Source organism: Drosophila gunungcola, chromosome 3R (assembly GCF_025200985.1).
Source record: "Drosophila gunungcola strain Sukarami chromosome 3R, Dgunungcola_SK_2, whole genome shotgun sequence".
Lineage (NCBI taxonomy): Eukaryota > Metazoa > Arthropoda > Insecta > Diptera > Drosophilidae > Drosophila > Drosophila gunungcola.
This window is the reverse complement of record NC_069139.1, coordinates 16562461-16584413: the sequence shown is the minus strand read 5'-3', so window position 1 is coordinate 16584413 and position 21953 is coordinate 16562461. Positions and strand designations below refer to the sequence as shown.

General features: G+C 39.6%; 1 protein-coding gene across 1 annotated transcript in view; it reads left to right on the top strand.

Annotated features, from left to right (window-relative positions):
- Window positions 1-10332, top strand: part of LOC128266512 (hemicentin-1) — a 59335-nt gene extending 49003 nt beyond the window's left edge. Inside the window, exons 13-16 of the mRNA XM_053003084.1 lie at window positions 3838-4059; window positions 5433-5732; window positions 6477-6634; window positions 7349-10332. Coding sequence (XP_052859044.1) covers window positions 3838-4059; window positions 5433-5732; window positions 6477-6634; window positions 7349-8212 — 1544 coding nt within the window. The 3' untranslated portion in view covers window positions 8213-10332. The remainder of the gene's footprint in view (window positions 1-3837; window positions 4060-5432; window positions 5733-6476; window positions 6635-7348) is intronic.
- Window positions 10333-21953: the final 11621 nt, after the last annotated feature.

Below are 21953 nucleotides of genomic sequence, written 5' to 3'. Positions count from 1 at the left end.
CGTATTTACCCCTTTCCCTTCCCCTTCCCACTCCGCCATACACACTCATACAATCGTAGAGCAAAGCCAACTTCCTTTCGTGATGCAGACACAAATAATAAAAACGCAATGAAAGCATAAAACTAGAAAGGAAACACAGCGTAGAAGGGGGAAATAATGTTGCTAAAATTTCAAATCCAGCTTAAAATTTTCAGTAATAAATAAAATAGAGGCAGTCCAGTGATGAACTGCGAGCTGAAGGAGCGCACGGCCCAAAGTTAAGCGAAAATTTGTACATACAAAATGTTTTGGCTTGTTAGGCAACTTGCTGCCTGCGAGTTGCCGAAGAAGGAAAACGGAAACTTTAAATACAAATTCAATTCGCATATTTTATGCGCAGCACAAGAGCGGAAAGCGCAAAGACAGAAAAATGCCAGCAAAGCGCAAAATAAGCAGCACAAATTGCAGTCCCAGAGTTCAAAGTTCGCAGCGATAGAGTTGCACATTAGCGCAGACAGAGAAATGTCCTTGCAAATTGCAACAGCTCCTCCAAGCTTATGATGCATTTATGCAGCCCCTGAGTGCCGAACCGGAGACAGAGGAGGGGGCCAAAACAGGGGAAAGGCTGGCGGATCCTGCGAAAAGGCAACGCAAATCAAAGCGTTGCATAACGAGGCGGCTGCTGCAAGAAGTGCAACAAAAAGCGCATAATAACTGCATACTTAATGGCGCTCTTTTCCCGTTACTGTTTCTTACACCCCCCTCGTGGCGCTTTCCACTGTTTTTTTTTTTCACCGCTTAAAGCGCTCAATGTTTTTTCACCAATTGCTGGCAATCGCAATTGTTGTGCTCACTTAATGTTGTCTCAAGTGCTCGCCCACTCCGCGTATGCGTAATGTGTAATTGCATTACTACGCGCTTCAGAATGGAGGGAAATTCCGTTGCAATGTCTTTATTGTTGTAATTTACGAAGCTCCTCGGAAACGTTGTAGCTTTTTAATTTTTATGTTCGAATTCAAGGCTGGGTTAAGCATCTGTGGTAGAAAATAATTTATGCCTATTAACTAACGATAAGTTTTACGAATTAAATAGTTACTTTTTTTTAACTTTTATTTTTTTTATTTATGAAATCAATCGATCTTAATAGGAAAATTAAAGCTGGAATCAAATCTCAAAAATGGATGTACCATTATACTGCATAAATAATAAAGTTGTTATATATTTGTTTGCTTACTTACGTTATAGCGTCATGATATAAAATTTAACTTAAAGCAGTAATAATTTTAAATATCTCAACTTTTAACATACAAAATTATTAATTTTTATGCTTTGTTAAATACTGGATAATAAATATTCTAAAAAGTACAAAACAATTAACACAACTTTAAAAACGTAGTTCTTATCAGAATTGTACACACTTCTATCTATTTATTTAACCATGCCTTAGCGGCCATTGTGCGTATACTTGATGATCTAACTTTAGATATCATTACGTATGCACTGCAACGATGGTATTAAGCTGCTTTAGCTCTATATCACCCTTCCTTGTTGCAAAGCCATTGTTCGCCTTACTACCACAACACCCCCACTGCCATTTCCGCCCGTTTCCCTTCGACCGTTCTTCGGGCTGCTAATTTAGTGGCTGCACATTATTATCATAGTCATCAGCATCATTAAAACTTTAACGCAAGTTGTTTAAGCACAACACAAGAGCAGCAGCATCAGGATGGGGGTACCGCGCACAATGCGATACTTTTTATATTGCACTCTACATTAAGGCAAACGACGACTGAAATGCCACGCCCCATTCTACCCACCATCCAACAAGCAACGCCCCCAGCCCTTTGGTCGTTTGTTTTTATAATAACTCAACTTTAGCTGCGGTCGACTTTAATAAGCCAGCACGCAACTTGGCCAACTCAACTCGACGTGGCCGTCGCCGCAGCTCAACTTGGCTCAAACTGAACCGAACTGAACTTAAACCAACTCTGCCCGACTCGAATTGAATCCAATGTACGCTGCTGAAGACAACTCTCTACATCTTTGGCTGGCTACTGCTGTTTTTTCTCGGAAAACAAAAATAAAACAAACTGGCAGGCAGCGGCAACAGCAACTAACCAAACTCATCAAGCGTCGGTTTAATATAATAAAATTTCAGTTTATAACATTTTTCTTCGCTGCTGATGATGCTGCTGCACTGAGAAACCAATTTAACTTATAGAAAGGGTGTATACAAATTAAAATGTTATATTTTACAATTTAAAATAAACTTGAACTGAAAATACTTTGAAGAATATATAAGACCTTTGTTTGCTCTAATAAAAAGAGTAACTGAATTTTTCTACCATGGATTATTGTTATCGAAAAGTCATAAAATCCATTAAAAATTTCAGGGCTTGTAAAATCACTAGTCCATTCTGATTTTGATTATTTTCTTACCTTACTATTTTATTATTATAATTATATAATTATTTTTCTGAGTGTTTCTGCTGTTTCTGCTGCTGGTCGGTCTTGTTTTATTATTTTACTCCACTTGGGCAGCAGCCATTGTTGCTGTAGCCAAGTAAATAAAATTAACCCATTACAATGAAATTTTTTTGTCTCGCTCTGACAACGGAGCTGCGGCAAATTTCATTAGCTAAACGTTTTAAAGTGCGCACAAAATGGCCGCGAACGAGCAGTGGGAGTGATCCCTTGAAAGGGAGCAGAAAATAGGAATTGAATAAGCCCGCCGACCACCCGGCCAACAATGACGCTTTGAGGCAAAGGCCAAGCACATTCTCTTAGCTCTATTTCCGTGCCCTTTTCTTTGTGTGGGCGATTTCGGGTAGCTGAAAAAGCTGGCCAACAACAACTAAAATTCATAGCAACATATAAAACATTTTCCACAACAATTTCGCCTCGGGCTCGGAACCCGCCCTAAGCCTTTTTACTAGCCGCTGTCTTTATTACAAAATATTTTAACATTTTTCGCAATTGTTTTAAGTCGGCTTTTGTGTCTACAATGAAGTGCCATCTGAGCTGCCAAAGCTAGCAAAAGCAGACGCTGAAGAAGTGGTCCAACATTAGCCTCTTACTTTTGACCAAACCGCTTCTCCCTCCTCTTAAAGGGGCGAATTCGTGTGGGTTTGGTCAGTTCTTTTGTGGTGTGATTAAATGGCATTTAAAATGTAACTTTAGATTACTAAAAATACATATTTCAATGACAGTCGATAATGAGTTGAGGACTCCTTACCAGTAAGCTTTTCTTAAAACTGGAATGGAAGGGTGACCTTTAGTTGACCGGTTCTGAGTAATAAATTATTTTTAAAAGGCTTTAATAGAAAAGTGGGAAAAATTAAAATAGAACGACACCTTGACATTTATGAGATAGTTCTTTGGTTGTTCTATGTAGTTTTTGCGTCGTTTATTAGTATTTGTATCAGATTAAACTATAATTCTAATGGTCATGTTAAGAAACCTTTGCCCTTGTTTTTACCTTATATATTTCTGTTTTTTTGTTTCCCGAATTATTCACAGCTTATTTGGTGTTAGTCGTGAAGCTTAAGACTTTTGGGGCAGCAATACAATACCTTTGCTGATGATAATTCCGTTTGTCTGTTGTCCTTGGCATCAAAGAAATCCTGAAACAAATGTCTTGTCCACGCAATCTAAGTTGTAAATAAATCGTTACCTTCCACAAATCTCCACCAAAACCATTGGCAAAGTGTAAACAAGAGCCGCAGTCGATTCGCAACTACTTAATATTAATAAGCTCGAATTCCCGTCTTCTTGGCCAATGCCAATCCCATTCAATATGCTAAGTAAGCCCCAGTTCGTGCCAAGTTATGCAATCGGAGTCTCCCTCTTTTTTCGCAGGGTTCGATGGCGGAATGCGGCAGTGGTTCCTCATGGAAATCTTCGATCAGCACAGTGGCCAGCTGCAGGCCAACATCAGTGCCAAGTTCGCGGCCTTGAGCGTTACGGGATTAGATGCTGGCCGCCTGTTTCGCATTTATGTGTATGCCGTTAATGGACGAGGCCGCAGCGATGCCATTGCCCTCGATGGATACACCCTGAAGGCGGCCGAGAAACAGACGGGTAAGTGACGATATAGCCCATGAATTTTAATGAATTTAGCGATGGAGCAGGTGTGCACTGTGGAAAAATGTTGAATAAAGCAATTAATTTAATAATTTCGATTACTCACGTTCTTACAATACTCTTAATTTTTGACCAAATTTTTTTACAAAATCGATGCTTTGCAATTATTTGATTAAAAATGTGCGTTTCCAATGAACCAACAATGTTAGGAATGTTGATAATAATAATAATAGTAATTAAAATTAATGAGTTAATAAAATAATATAATACCTTTTCATATACAAAATTATAGAAATCAAATTTGTAATAAAAAGCCGTTTTGATTTTTTATTAACTATACTTAAATCAAGAGGTCTGAAAGCAAATTAATTTTAAGATTGCATGCCTGAAACTGCTAGTCTTTGAAGACCTTTTTTCTCGAAGTGAATTTTATTTTTTATGAATTTTTTATGCTAATACTGTAGACTTACGCTCTCTTTTGCTGAAAACGAAACGAATTGCATAACTTTGCATTCGGCTCGGCCTCTGTATCAGTTTCGCTCCAGAGATTGCTCAGGGTTTTATGATTATTATGCCACCTCGCAATTTAATTACGCTAAACTGCTCAATGAATTGTAAATTCTGCGACTTAAAACTTTCGCCTGCAGTTTGGGGACAGTAAACGCCAAATTTTATGCAGCCTTCCCCCACAAAGTAGCGCAAAAAATCTGAAATGATTAGCATTAATGAATTGGGGTTGAAAGAATGCGGAAGGAGCGTTTCATTATCGAGGGTAAGGGGTCTAAGCGAAAAAGGAAATTGTAATGCTAATTAGCCAAAGGAGGACCTGACAAGAATTTTATTTTCATTTTTGTACATTTCCCTTTTGAGGGAGGCCAGGAAGTCGAAAGGCGGGAAGAGGATCTAGAAGGGACGGTCACATTTTGTGTAAACAACTTGAGCCGACATTTCAATTTTTCATAAAGTCAGCCGGAGCAATGGCAACGGGGAAAAGTGCAAAGTAAATAGCAAACAGCAGAAAAGCCAGACAGAGACAAAAATCAGAAAGAAAATCGTCTTGGCAAAGAGTCAAAGAGTGGATGCTCTGAGCAAAGAAAATAAGACTGAACTAAAAAAGCGTTTTGAAGGTATTTTAGCAAAGCAAAGTTTTTTAATAAACAAAAATAAGTAAGGAGAATTGAAACAGATATAAGCAAATAATTTTAAGGTGTAAATTATAAACATTTTTAAAATTGAAAATATTGAATATTGATAAATTACAAACACTATACAATTTCTTAACAGTTTCATTGTATTATTCTTGAAGATCTAAGAACCTAAAATATTTCTCTAGACCATTCTTATAATTATATTATTACTTACATTTGCAGTCGCCTTGACCTCGTACAAGGGCAGTGCCCAGAGTCCGGACAACTTCGAGCTGACACCAATCCTGTCGATTGGCATCTTCGTGGGCATCCTGGTGGCCATCGTGTGCATCGGGATTGGCACAATTGCGGCACTGAAGCTGCGCTCGCACAAACATCAACAGCAGCAGAAATTCGTACATCCGAACGCGAAATTCTCACGTCCGGGCAATTTGCAAATTAAGGACAAAATCTCGTTGCCATTGAGTCATTCCGAGGAGATGTACGACGAGAAGAATCCCGATGTGGTGCCCTACAATGAGGGTAAGTTGCCCGTTCCCGGTTCCCGTCCTCAGGCCCCTAAGACCCTCGCCTCTTTCCTTCGGCTTACCCTCAAGATAAATGGTGTCTGCCGGGCTTCTGCCCGTCTGCTCGCAATTTATGGACGCTGGCTTGAGGCTTTCCTTTATGCAAATGCATTTGACAGGCCGTCCGGCTCATGCAGGCAAAACAAACAGGACTCGGCGTCCTCAAGAGCTGGCTGCATTTTTGTGCCAGTGCTGAAATATTTAAATGACAGCTAATTGCTGTCAGGTCCTCGCCGGTTAGCTTGTTTGCTCGTGTGTCTGCAGTCGAGGGCCTTAAAGACCCTTTTAAACGTGAAACGGGGAGAGCGTGGCTAAAGCAGCAGCAATTTCACTCACTGCACGTGCTCGCTTGATTAATGGCAATCAAGAAATCAGACGGCAGCCAAAACCAGAAGCAGCTCCAGCATAGCACAACAATTTAATCAATTTTCCAAACGTAAAGCAATTTCATGGCCAAAAAAAAAAAAAACATAAAAAAATAATGTAAGGAAGCTGGCGGAGGGAAAATTGGGCTGGAAGAAAACTTGCTGCCGAAAATCACCAAAAGATTTGAGGGCGTCGGCCGGGCCAGAAACTTTTGCCTTGCTACTTAACAACAAAAAACAGAAAAACAGAAACGACGACGGCCAGCTCAAACTTTTCGAACTAACTAAGCGTTCTCCATTCTGTTCCGTTCTCTTCCCCCAATGTTTCCACCCAGTTGATGGTGAATATAAACAAAAATCAGCAACACAAACGCCATCGGGACATCTTTCGACGACCAGCGAGGTGGAAATCAGCTGCAAGCCGGGCTCAACTTCCGGCACCGGAATCGTACCGGCCAACTCGGCGGACAGTGGCACCTATCAGAGCAGCAAGGTGAGTCTGTCGGCCAAACTTTTGGTTTGGCCACCGAAAAGTTTTAATTACAGTCGAACAACTCTATGACGAACTCCCCCGAGTGCCGGCAACATTGCCATGACAAATGTTTTGATTTGATGTCGCGAATTTCTTGCGAACATCTTAATGCTCTTGAAAACAATTTGGGCCAGATTAGAAAATAAACCTGTGATTATAGCCAGTTTCACCTTGGGGAAGGATGCTCCCGTAAGGAGCTGTGCTCTTCTGTTATTTCTTAGAAGGCCAAATTGGTTGTTTTTAAAAGTAATTAAATTTGTGTTGCTTGTAATTATATTGACAAATGCTTTGATTTAGGTTACGCATTCCTAGAAATATTGGAAATTTATTGAAGCTTTAAGGCTACATGAACAGCTTTTTAGCTATTTATTTTTATAAAAATGTGTTTTCCTATTTCCTTGACTATTTTTGTTGAGACCAACCATTGTCTCTTTTATAATTCAAATAATTGGTTTGGTGTTTTAATTTTTATAAATCCACTCAGAAAAGTTTCTTTTATTTCTTACATAGACTGAGATTTACTTAGCTATAATAATTTGCAAATCATATTTTGCTGCCAGTTTTATCTATGCTGGTTTCCACTGTACACCATAATCCACTTTTTTCAAGTCCCCGATCCCCGGAAGTTCTCTGATGACAGTTTATTAAATGCCTGGCCATTTTCTCCCCCTCCAGGACGATGAGCTGCACTACGCGGAGCTGTCGCTGGCCAACATGCCGTCCGGCAGCAGTGGCGCCTCAAAGAAGGGCCAGCCGGGTGGGGTGGTGGGCGTGGTGCATCAGCAGCAGCAGCAGCAGGTGCAGCAGGGGCAGCATCCCCACCCCCTGATGGGTGGCACCTTGCCGCACGGGTCGAGTATGAGGAAGCTGCTGCCCACGATTCCGGCGACAGCGACGCTGCAGCGCCACAAGCCGAATGCGGGCGGAATGCAGCATCCGCACCAGCACGCTCCGCCGCCCACGTACGACTACGATTACTTTGAGGAGCCGACGATATACGCGCAAATCGATGCGTACAAGACGATGCAGGTGGACACAACAGGTGCTGGAGCAGGAGTAGGAGCAGTCGGGTCAGGGGTCACGGGCGCCGGGGCATGCATCTCCTCGCCCGGATCGCACGGCACCCCCTCGACCGTTTCGCCTGGCACCGTGCAGATGTACACCCTGCCCCAGCATCCCGGTGGCTACCACACTCTGCCACACAATCACCACGCCGGAGCAGGGGCCGGGGGGGCAGGTCCACAGAACTCCGCTTCGATGATGCAAATGATGCAGCAGCAGTTGCACCACCATCCCGCGCCCAACATGCCGCCCTCCTACCAGCAGCACCAGCAGCACCAGCAAAACCAGCAGCACCAGATGACCCACGGCCAGATGCTTGTCTCGAGCAACAGCAGCGGACTGGCCTCCACCACGGCGGCGGTGGCCAGTCCCAGCAGTTCGCTCTCGGGCCTCTCGGGCGTGGGCAAGTCCTATTCGCGCGAAATAGTCACCGTTCGCACCCCGCTCATGTACTCGCAGCAGGAGAGCTGCGTCTAAGCACTACCCTGCCCCCAAATATCCCCCATTTACTAGGCATCTAAGTCCTGAGCTCTTCGTGGTTGCTGTCTAGGCTAAGTGTTGCCAAAACGAATTGAACTTAAATGCAGCATTCAAGAGAATTGAAGTGAATCGTTTGTGTGCTCTTGGAGGAACTGATTATCTATAAATAAAAAGGCTTGTCACAAGGCTGTCCTTTTCATTTCTGAGAAGACACCGAAAAAGAATTTATTTCATGTTTCGTCGTGGGCATTTTCTGAATAAGTGTCTTGTACACGTTCAATTAGAAAATATTTCTTTTTGCTGCGGCATTCCACTTTTAATTTTAACTAAAACTTAAGTTTAAAAGCATTTGACTAAAAATTACTTAATATATTAATTTGTTTAGTTAAAACAATATTATGATTTACTATAATTAACAATAGAACAGTTTTTTATCAAAATGTTTTTAAAATTTTATTCTTTTAATGCCCTAATTGAAAAGTTCAAATACTAAAAATCATTAATGTGGCAACAGTGTTAGTAACTCAAAATTTTATTTTAATCACAAAAAAAAGATTATAATTTACACGTCTAAACAAGCACGTTTAATAAATACGGCATAAAAATTTCAAATTACTGATAGCAGTAATTATAATAAATCAAAATTGTTTAGTGAAAATAGGCAGAAGAAAAGAAATGCTGATTCGGGATTTATAATTTATATAATTCCAGCCTAAACGACAAAATGCTCAAAAGGAGACAGAAAAATTTAGTTTTTAAGGTCTACTTTTGAACATTTATAAGCAGAAGAAGAATGCTCCTTCCTTACAGTAAGTACTCAGATGGACACACAGTCATTGCAATATTTTTTCAAGATATTACTTAACAAATACATATAATTTATCTTCCCAAGAAGACTTTGTAAATGTTTGTAAATGTCAGCTGGCGAGTAAAGAACAGCAATTTCTAGCAATTAGGCTCAAATCTAGTATATATAGTTAGTAAGTATATCCTTGATATAATAGACTTAAGGCTCACTCTCACTCAACCAAAGATAAGCGAGCAATGCGAAGGCGCAACTTCTTGGCAATTATATTGAAAATAAATTACATTATTCGTATCTATGGTAAACAATATAAATAGTACGAACACATACACACAAACACACACACGCAAATTAGCTGCAATTAGCTTAGCATAAATTAATACTAAGTATTAATGTGTAAATAGCAAAATCGTAAATCAAATTTATTTTACAAATACCAAAAGCAAATCAAGCTGGAATGCTGCAAAGTAATGAATGTAAATTAGTTGCACATTCGATGCGAAAAACTCCAAAAGACTATAAATAACAAAAAGAAAATACAACATGGACCTATCGTTGGTGTGCAAACTTTGAAAACGAAAAAATAACAATGCTAGTAAAAGAAATACAAAAGGGATAATTGTTGTTTGTAAATTGCATTTATATATCCATTCGTATTTTTTCTCTTCAATGTATAAATCAATGTTTGAACTGTGAAAAGATATAAAAATAAAAAAAAAAATGCACCTTGTAAATTATTGTTACATTTTAATATTTGTGTTTAGTGAATGGAGATTTGAACACACAAACAAAACGAAAAGCGAAAGTATGTATGAAACAAAATGTTGAGCTGTATTTGTAATAGACAAGAATAATGGCCAAGCAAGGCAAATGCAATTTCCATTCCCAAACTAGTTAAGCGGAAAAGATCGAAAATTAAATAAAAAGAAACAAGTGATTTCTCTTACATCAATTAGAATAAAATACAAAGAAACGTACACATATATGTCGGTCATCATCTGCGTATATTTCTGCATGTAAGTGTTCCAACCAATATGAATCTAAACTAAGTGTAGCTAATTTAACATCTAAACGAAGCCATAAAAGATAATTGTAAAATATATTAAAGATTTAGTTTAAAGCAAGACATATACTCTACAAATGAATTATGAATGTATGTTACGATTAAGCACTCGAAACGATATGGAAAATACCCCTCCCCTATCCCAATGAATACAAGGAATACAATAATAACTTGAGACACAAGAAATAAACTGAACAGCAAACATCTGAATGAACTCAACCAAATAAATCCATACAAAATTTCAATGAAAAGCAATGTACTTTGTTTCTTTGAGAGCGGGCTTCCAGATATTGTAGATTTCAGATGTCTACCCTGGTAATATTATCCTTTTTCAGTCAGCGATGAGGACTGAAAAGAAGTCTCGGCCCATTAGCGACGAGGCTTTCACTGATGCAATGTTGCAACCATTTTAATGCACACACAAGTTCAGAGAGAGAAAAACATACCGAGTGATTTCTAAGATTTAAAAGTATTTTATTGTACTGTAATTATTTAAATTCGTCTAAATTTATAATTTAATATATAACAGATATTTCAGTTTTTTTGCTAGTATAATATTTGATGATGAAAAGCTTATATTTATATGACTGATTTATGCTGAAATATTTTTATTTGTGTATAAAAAGACACATACACCCAGGCGGACATAAATTGACAATGCAATGTTGTTGTCATCTGCTTGCAGCAGAGGGCCCAAGGCCAAAATCGAGGCAAGTAGCCTTTTCAAATTGTGCACTCAAATGGACACAGGCGAGGACAAGCGTCGACATGGCGTATGAGTTATTTTGGCATGTGTGTGAGTGAGCGGGGCCCAAACATCGCTTTCTTCATTTTTCTTCGTCGTGGGCTATTTTTTTATTTTTTCTTTTTTGGCAACCGTTTGCATGTGCAGCGAAGCGTAGATCTAAGAGAAATAAGACGACAGCAGGAGGCATCACATGAATTTGTGGGCTGGCAATGGCAATGGTCATGTTTGACAAGCTACCCATGATGCTCCTGACTGTGCTCTCTTTGGCATTTCCCCTGACTTTCACAGTATTTGTTTCGCTCTTCCAAAATTAAAAAGCGCACAAATACAATGACTCGGAAAAGCGGGAGGAATAGAAAACAGAAATAGAGATAGCTAGACGGTCAGAAAATGAAGCAGCAGCCCAAATATTACTGTCTGTGCAGAGTTACACTTACAAACGTATGCTTTGAATGTTTGAAAGAGCTTAAATGAATTATATAAAGTGGTTAAGTTATAAGACTTTGAAGTGTGTACATTTATATATATTCAGTTTTCCAGAACTAAAATCCTAAAACTATAACAAGAATTTTTTCATAATCTTAAATTAAAAGTCTTTTACATCACAAAATATATTTATTAAACAATAACATTTTAAAATAGAGTAAAGCGGGATCATATTTTTTAAAAGTAAAATGAAACAATATGCTTGTTTTGGATGCCTCATATTGCCACTTTGGAGTCCGTCAGCCCTGAAAGTCTCCTTCCGGAGTAATTTATCTCCCGCCCTTTATTGGGCGAAAAATATCTTTGGCTTTCAGACTTGCCAAAATTTAAAACTGAAAAGTCTACGCTTAATTTAACATAGTTTTGACGCTTTCTGTCCCATTTGATTGTAAAGCTTTAAGAAAGATTTGCCGATGAAAGAAAATAAATACATCAACTGAGAAGCCGAATTTGTTTAAATTTTTTCCCCACATACCCATACATATTTATAAGCGCCATCGATCCATTCTCAACGGGATATGACAGAAACTTCAATCAGGCTCCCCCGATGGCTGGTTGGCTGGCACTTGAACAAACCCTTGAACTGGTTCCACTTCGCTTTTGTACCCATCATCCATTGTTATCTGCTGGCCATTTGTTATGCGCAGACCAGGCACCAACCAGGCACCAGCCAAGCACCAAACACCGTTCGATGGCAACCAGGTCAGTTTATCCTGGCCAGGCAGCTCGTCCGGGGGAGGATTGTCGGGCAGCCATTCATCAGAATCGAGGCGCATAATGCAGGCGTATTTATAACATTTGACAGAGCATCCACAAAGCACAACGAAATGCAGCCAGGCAATCCATAATCGCACTTACGACCCGCACTCTCGAGCACTATTTATAATTATTGCTCTCGGGGATTACGGGGCTTTGAAACATGTGTGCTGCATCTGAGCAGTGCGATTGCAAGCAAAACAATCTCATTACCATTACTTTTAAGATGCTCGAAACTTGCAATCAATTTCCCTAGCAATATCCGCCGGGGCACTCGGCAGAGCTTGGGGACCTCGAGGAAGTCTCAAGCACTCGCTCCGTGTACTAGAAATCGAATCCATTGTTGCAGCCTCCTTACACCCAGTACTTGGTGATAAAAATGGCTTCTTCGATTGAAAAAGATGATAGAAGTGGCCAAAACTTCAAATTTTTTAAGGTTTTATACCGAAACTTAAGGTTTATTACAATCAAAATCACGAGTTGTTGTTCAAAATATGGTAAATTAAATTTATTTCCTATTTGTATATTCTTTTTTGTTAAACAATTGATGAAATCAGTCTTAATAAATTTGTTTGGTAATTCTTAGGTATTGAATAAATTCCGTTTTTGTAAAAAAAATAATAAAATTCAAATAAGTAAAATGGTTTGGTATTTGATATATAGTAAGACCATTATAACTTAATTTACTTAAATTAAAACAGATGGAAATCTTACTTAATAAAAGCCATAAATTAAAAGGAATAAATATCAGGCACTCAATTTTATTTCGGACTTAAAGATGAACTTTTACTAATTGCTAATAAATTTAATCGTTTTCACCGAAAAAGTTTATATTTAAAAATATTTCTTTAATTATGTGTCAAACTAAATCGAAATATAAATATTTTTAATGGTTATCTGGGTGTCGTTACGCTGCCTGCAGTTCTTCCATCAGCTTTGCCCCTTTTGGTGCTGATGGCGCTGTGCGATGGCAGAGACGCCGAGGTTGACAGCATTGTTTTGCGTCATGACGCAGCTGATGCTACAGGAATTGCTTGCTTTGAAGTAAACAAGCAATTTTGCAAAAGAAAGCAACCCCTCGGCTGCCGGGGCACCCTTTGCCCTCCCCAGACGTACTCGTATGCATAACTCGGGGCCTGCTCAGCCTCTTTGCTGTCAGCTGTCAATGCACTCGACGCGTCTGCTCCCCATTTCCCATTTCCCCAGTCCCATTTCGCATCTCCATCTCTATTTCCCATATTCCGACCCAGGCCCCTTGCACACCCATTGCAGCATTTTTTATGCTGCATTGCACTTTGACTTGGCGGGGCTTTGTTTGCTCGTTCGATACTCGTACTCGTAGACTGCCTTATCGCCGCCCAGTGTTGTTTTTTGTCCTCTGCCGTCGACGATGTTGTCATCAACATTATCATCAGCGGAAAAGTTTTGGCATCCTCCCCTCGATGTTAAAATGTCTTTGAAAACAGTGAGTTCTTTGGAGTTGGCTATGGCATAATTAACAAATACTTCGCATGCAGAAGACACTCAAAACGAAGTACAGTACCGAAATCTTGCAGCTCGCATGACAAATGTTGGCCAATAAATTACAGTTACGCCTGCAATAAATATTCAAATAGCCCCGACCAAGCCAGAGGAATCCAAGTCAACCCCAAAAATGGTCACAGCAGCACAACTGCTAACTAATGATCTATTAGCCCAGCACTTGTGTCCTCTCTTGCTGTGTATCTGTATCTGCTTCTGTGTCTGTCTCTGTATCCGAGTTTCTCATATCCGGTGCTCGTCTTATTAGTTCACAAAAGCGACCACGTTTGACTTTTATTACACTCACTATGCCAGTCGTTGCAAAAGTAGTTTTCTGACACAGAAAACATTTATCTTGCTTTTCGGGTTTCCACCGGATGTTGGCTAACTTACAAATGAGCTGGGTATTCAATTTGTCTAAACTGATGCAAATATGATTGAACCCATTTGTTTGCGCTAAAATGGGAAAAGAATCCATCCCGGAGCGGATGGGCAGCCAACTTTTGAAGGGTGGCTAAGGGTCGAGAAAAAGCTAAGCTTTTTATTCCTTAAAGGGAGAATCAAAATCACACCAGAAATATTTATGCGGCTTTTGGTATACATATGTATGTAGCTAAGAAGGGTGATTTTTGGAAATAATAATTTAAAAGGTAATAAAATATAAAATTTATTTTAATTAAATGATAAAATGACGCCACAATCCAATTATTTGAAAAACTACTACCATTCGTGGCTTATATTCCAATTTGCAGTAGAAGCCTTCGAAAGTTTAATGGACTGAGAATCAGGCAACTTTCAAGTGAATCAATTGTGTTTCCCTCATCATCAAAATCTTTCAAACAGCAATTGCTTTGGCTGCCGAACGAGTTTGCCACCTTAGTCAAACTTCGCAAGCCCGAAAACTTTAACTGCCATCTGGATGCCATTTATCGCAGTGGCATTGGGCGAAACCGAGGAAAGTGTCTTATGCGCGTTTTGGCGACACTTTTCATATGGACAGACGGACAATAGGATGCGACGAGTGCCGGGCGAAACAAAACTGCAAATCCAACTAAAAACTCAGCGGCAACGTAAAAGTATTTCCCAAAAAGAGTTTTGCCTGGCAGTCGAAGCTGAAACAAAAGTTTGCGAGCACAAAACATTTTATTGCACTCTTAAGAAGCAGCACTACACATTTCGTATACGCCATGCAGTACAGCTAAGAGAGCCCGTAACTCCCCGAGCCCAAGTAAAATATGAAATATATTTCAACTTTTGCACACACCGAAATATGTGCGGCATTATGGAACTTTGGGATGGGTTTTGTTGGTGTTTCTGCTGGTGCAGCTGGAAATATGCGTCCATGTCGCTGCCAGGAACAAGCCTTAAGCATCTGGGGCATGCTACAAACGAGAGGAAAGAATGCAGAGCGCAAAAAAAATTGGGAAAATATGCCATGACACAAATACGCGCTGCACGACGCAGCGAGGTGGAAAAGTTTGCCTTGGAAGTCGCTGGGGGCCGGGAATAGAATCCAAAATCCGAGTCCTGGCCCAGGTGCAAAAGTATGTGGAGGGCTGGTGGCGGTGCGATTGCATTTCAAGGCCATTCCGGCCAAATGGAAAATTATTTGCTCCCTGTCATTATTTTCCCCCAGCTCAGCTTGGCTAAGTCTGAGTGCATTCCGTGCCGATGTCAAAATACCTGTTCAAGGTCCAACGGATTGCTATTATTTATTTAACTCAACACACTTTCTGTGATTTATTTTGTTCATTGCCACGCTGCTGCCGGGATTTGTCAGATTTGTTGGATCTCTTAAGACGTATCTTACATACACTTACTGCTTTGTTTCGGCTTGTACCCCCTCATTAGTATTATTGTTTTATTAAAATTATTATGCATTCTGTATAACACGGATAACAAATAATTTTTTAGGTGCTGACACAAATTCTGTATTAAATTTCTTTTGTAGCTGTAACTGATTTTAACAATAATTTTATTAATATTGTTTAAAAAATGGTTGGTTAAACTAACTCATTCTCCGAACATACAGTAAAGAATTTCCTCGTTGGCCAATCAGTAGGCTATGACCATTATTATTATTATTATTATTAAATATCTTGCTCAAAATTCATGTTTAACATTTATGAGCTGTCACGCCTCCCTTTGCAAAGAGCTACTATTTATCATGCGTTGCACTCCTCCCACACTGACCACAGTGCGTATGCGTGACAATGTTTGGCATGGGATTGGGCATAAAATGCACTTTTAGCCGCAGGACCCGCCGCTTTGCGCAATGTTTAATTAATTATCAATTAATGTGTTACAAACCGCAACGGCATTAATTTCATACGCCGCGTTGCACTTCCGCAATAACGCAGTCAGACGATTGAATTGGCTTGGATTGGCTTGGATTCGATTGGAATGAATGGGATTGGATTGGGGCGGCTGCAGCATCATCATCGTTATTATCACGCACACCGCCTGTAAAGCTGTCATAGCTTTGATTATTATCGATTTCTTATTAAGCTTAACGGGCTTCATGTGTGAGTGAGCCAGTTGCACTGGGCCAGACGTACATATTATTAGTGCAATTCTGTGTGCGAGCTGCACTTAGGCCATCAGCAAATAGGCAAATTAGTGGGTTAGCGTATAAATATTTGGGTCAAGCAATGACTACATTGACCCAAAGCACACAATACGCCATCGAAGGCACATTATCGAGGCAAACAATGGGGTCGAATCCACTGTTATCTGGTTAGAAGCTTATGTTTTGGTTCAGTTTAGGTAAATGTTTACATTATATAAGCAGCATTATCTAACTAAATGATTCCTTAAGTGGACCATAACGATGGAGGTTAAAACTTAAAACAATAATTAATAAGACTTGTTGAAGTACTGATATAAGTTTGCATTGCATTGCCATTCTAGATGATGGTCTTTTTTGGTCATACATTTTTTTTTAAGATAGTAAAGGTACGGACATACAACTTCAACTTTGATATTAATTAAATTTGAGCGCATCTAAGTTGTTTTTCTAATTATATGTCTAGGGAACTGCAAGCCAAAGTCCCCAACTTAGCCTTCTTTATAGGAAAATGTTCCCATACATATATGATACACTCAAATATGCCTTGCATGTCAGATGTTACGTATACGGCTCCTGGCATTCTGCGACCTATCTCAACATAAAAACCTTTCGTAACGACCCGGCAGATGGCTATCTCGGCCAAGTCGTTGCCACGGCCCTATTTGCTAGATCCTGATATTTATGAATAGCCCAAACGTCCAGGGCCGAGTTCCCAGCTCGACGCTTTGTGACTGCTTCTCGCTTCCATCTATGCCGTTTCGGATGCTCCTTCGGTGGGTTTGCTGCTCTCACTCAAAGTCAACTCATTTTTTCTCATCTAATGCACGCTGGGGATCAATTTGCCATGTAAACAATTTATTGACTGTTTGGTTTAGTGTGCTTTTGGGATACTTTCGCTCAAGTTTTGCTTCTGCGCAAGCTGGCAGAACATACAAAATGTTACAAAGGCCGAGAGCTCCGCTTGCCACTAGGAATTTTAAAGCGTGAAAATTCATTAGCGAATTTCCGGCAAAGGGCGTGTTAATTAAGGTACAGTGTGAGCCCGGTTCAGCCTGACCACAGTCAAAGCCTCCAATTAATTTTAATTACAGTTTGGCACCAAAAAGAAGAAAAGTGATAGAAAGTCCAGGGATAAGCGAAGAAGATGCAGAAACCAGCAACAAACTGTTTGTGTTTTCACACCTTTTGGCCAGCAAATGCCCCTTGAAGTAAAAGAGCCGAGAGACATCAACCTGAGCTGGCCGCAACTTTGTGCTCAGTCCGAGTTTGCCTTCAACTTTCTCATACTTTTAACATCCAGCTTAGGAGTAGTATTCATTTCGTTTGCTCTGTTTCACTAAGAAAGTATTTTGAAACTAATGAAATTAAAAAGAACACAAATTCGGTATCAGGCTTAAATTGATACACAAAAATTTTAAAATTTCGTAGGATTAAGTGGGAAAATAAACATGCTTTACAAATTAGATAGCGAACTTTCACCTATATATTGTAAGAACACTTAAGACGGATTATATAATTTTGTAGCACTAATTGCATGTTGTTGCATTTTTTTCAATTTAAAGAAAAATAATTTGGAACCGCTTTCAAAACATTTTAGTTTTCTCTACTCTTATATGGTTTTAATGATAATCTGTTGGTTAAAGCGTAATTGTTGAGTATTCGAGTTTCTTTCTTTGTTTTCCAACCAAGGGATTAATAAAAAAAAATAGTTTATTGGGAAAGCTCATAGCCTGAGGTATCCAAAAGTCTCAATACCTTAATCACACTGCTCTGCTCTTGCTTGTTAAACATTTTTTTCTTCGCGGTTTTCTTGTTACTTTTCCTAGTTGTCGCTTATTCGCATTTCATCGTGGCCTCGTCTAAGATTTCTTTCTACATTTGCTTACACTAATTATGACCCCAGGTGAGTTGGCCCGTCCCGCCTGACACTGCATGTAATTAGTGGTTAAATTGCCGCCCAGAGGTCAGCGAAAGCCAAGACATCCCGGTGCTTGGGCGGCGTAGCCCTTGGCGTCAAGGTGTCATTCTCATTAACAAGTGGTTTACATTCGCAGGGGATCCAGCCCAAAGTGCTTCGACACGAGGCTAAGTTGCCACCCTCGCGCTAATTAGAATGCGAATTCGGATCGTTAGTCGAACGTTTGACAGCTGCAATAAGATCGGACACAATTATCAGTTGGATTAGATACTCAAAATACCACGACTGACAAATAGAACTAATTTTGCGCAAAACAAAGATAGACTGAGGCAGAAATAAAATCAGCATCATAAGGCATTTTAATTCATAAGCTGACATTTGTCTCGCTGGCCAACGTTGACTGCCTGACTGGCTGACTGAAATGGAAAAGATATTTCATGCTCATTTACATGAAATTTTCATTATGCGCCGCACGCTGAAACGCTGAAACTTATGCAATGCCAGCCAGCAGACGGATTTGGCTAGAAAGCTGTAGGGAATGGGAATGAGAAGGGGAATGGACGGGAAAAGATGGTGGGACCATTTGACGGAAAGACAGAAAGCCAGCAACAAAATCACGTTCGTTTATCATCGCCGGCGACATCGTCCCGACTATGATGTTGATGCTGATGTTGATGTTGATGAGCACACAGACAGCCAAGGACATGATAAAGAACGGCAACGGCAATGGCAACGGGAATGGGAACGGGATCGGGAATGGGAACGGGAACGGGACGTCGAGCGGGATTGGTTGGATGATGATGCGAAGGGGCGGACAACAAAGCGTGTGACAGCATTTTGCATACGCTGATGAATCCATCATCTTTACTCAACGTCACATCATCAAATCCGCAGCGCTTAGTTATACTTTGTGAGCGTTGGCAGCGGAGACGACTGCACTTCTGCATCCTGAATCCTGCGGATTCCCAACATCCTGTCGCAACCCTGGGTCCTTTGCAGCCACCTGCATATTCCGCGTATGCAAATATATGCGGGCCGGGTGCATTGGCAACTGGAAGCACGACACATCAAACACTTATCATCAGACAATGCTTTCGCATTGGCTGTCCGCTGCTGCTACCTATGCACCTTTGATTGAAGAACACTGGGCGGAAAAAATGGCATTAAATAATGACATTCAATTATTGCACCTGTGACTTAAGTTGCATATACTGCAAAAAGATTTGTAAGCAAACCTATTCTAATTATCAGAATATCAGAATCAAACCACAAGCTTTCTAAATATATTTTTTTTATTTTCAACAATCCCTTTTAGATACGGTTATTTTGACAATGAACACATATGAACACTATATACCTCACTTTAAATTTTAACGACTTAATTCTTAATTCCTTAATCAAAATGTAGACATAAGTTGGTGACATTTTAAGGCAAGAAAAACTGCATAGAAACTTTGGTTTTTTTTAATAGGCCTAATGGCAAAATTTGAAAGCCTTCAATCGGTTTTTTTCAGTGCACTCCCCACGGCTTCCTTTTTTGTTTACGCGGCGTATACGTAATGGCCTTTTTTCAAGTGCATTCCTTTAATTGTTTAACGCAAAGATCCCAGACTCAGTCTGTGTTGACACCACCCACCCCCTGCACCAACCACCCCCTCACCTAAAATAACCAACCCCACTCCCAGCCCCCACCACCACTGCACGTACACTCGTTGGCACTTAAGGGGATTTGTTTAATTGAAACGAATGCAGGGCCAAAAGCAAGGGCGGCAAGCAAAACAGAATGAACCATCCAAAAACGAAACAAAGCGAAAAAAAGACGTTGGCAAAATGAAAAGCGAAAGACAAACTGCTGTTGGCCAAACGCCGAAGGGAGTGGGGAAACTTGGGTTTGAGTAAAGATGTGACAGCAGCTTAGTCCAACAAATAAACAAAAATGCACTTGGCTTTCGGTGGGTGGAAAGTGGGTGGATCTGTTGCGAACGTTACAAACACTGTCCATTGCTGAAAGCTGTTACTGAGGCTCCTAGAAAGCAGCTGTAACAATAAATGGCCATTTGGGTAATTAGAAAACGTTTTCTTCCCCAGCTGGCCAAGGTCAAGTGGTTGGTGCTGATCCCTTTCTAAGAATAGAGTCGAACTCTGGCCCGCCCAAGAGACAATTGGCTATGTCAAAGGTCGAAGAGCTAAGCTCTGATTGAAATAAGTCGAGAAATATTTTCAAAGTGGATGCGAAACAATGCGGCACTCAAAGAAAGCAACATAAAAATTGCTTCAAAATTTTGTCTATATAAAATGAAAGGGTTTCTTGTTCTGATTTCTAAAGAAACATTAGTTTTAATAATAATAAATTTGTATAAGCCTGTCTCCTAATATTTTTTTTTTTACTTTTTATTACCCGTTAAATAATTTTTTAAACTACCTTTGATATTAACATGAACTTTATGAACTTTTAAGATTTTATGGTCTTAAACTTATTTTTACCTTACATTTTTTTTTAGTGGCCAAGGAACTTAAGCAAGTGCTAAACACATAGTTAAATAGAACAACAATGCCAGTGCAGACTTTTCTATGCTCTCCTTGCAAAGTTCATTGTAAATTAAAATGTCAACGAAACCATCACCAAGGCAGGGCACTTACTGCCAGTTGGATAATACGACAAAACAGTCGCAGGACAAGCGACATTTGTAAACAGTCCACTTGATGACTGAAAATTGAAATTGAATCCGAAAGACGAGACTGCAGAGACAAGTGGAAGGAATCAGGCAAATAGCCAGCTTAGTCACTTGGTCAGCGGCAAGGAGAATTTTGAGTGAGCCAGAGTCTTAGGACAAAGGGAATGGTCTTTAATTAAATTACGGCCGGTCAAAGGCAACTTTGATCCCTTTTTACATTGCTCTCTACTGCAGCTTCCTCGCTCAGTCTATCTGTCAATTTCCCCTCCGTTCCCTCAAACCAGTGAAAAACTTGACTTGTGTTTGTAATTGCGTTTCTTTTCAGTTTCCAAGCCAAGTTGATTTTCAATTTTTGACCTTTTTCTACACCCTTAATTTGGAAGCTATGTACTTTCGATCACTTGACCGAATTTCGAAATATGTATTGAAAATTTCACAATTAAAAAATCGTTGTTTAAAAGTATTTAAATGCTGTTACGTAAAACTACCTATAATACTTTTGAATAAAAATCTTTAACTTAGCTCTGAGCTGAAATTATTTGATTTATATAAGCTTAATGTATAACAGTTAAATTTATTTTAAAAATATAACAAAATTTAATTTTATGAGAGTATTTTAAACTTTGATTTTGCAACCTTTTCTGGTAAGATTTTTTTGCCTTTCGTTTACTTTGGCTGGCTTTTCATTACTTTTGCGCTCGTCAGTTGGTTGCTGCTTCTGTTGGTCTTGTTTTTCTCGCTACCGTACTTTTTTTGTTTTAACTTCGGCCAACGTTGCTTTCGTTTATGACAAACAAAACTTTTGCCAGCCAAGGCTGACGTGTGCAGGCTTCAAGAAAAGTGCCAAGACGAAGTGAAATTTCTCCTGCCCCGGAAAGGGAAAGTCAAACGGCATAAGTAAACATTTGGCTCTGGGAGCGGGGTTTTCTCAAATGGAAAGTGTCGCTTGGCCGGAGCCAATTAAACTTGCAATGCTAATTAATAACCTGCAATCGTGTGCAAGTCACCTTAAATATAAAGCAAGAGACAGCAGTCATTTGCATAATTTTCGTTTCGTTCTGTTATTTTCAGAAAATATTTCATTGCGCTTGTGCATATAATTAAAATATTTTTTCACAGCAATTAAACAGAGCATAAATACAAAGGCAGGAAAAGTTTTAGAGGAAGAAGAGATGGAAAATTTGGGGGAGTAATTCA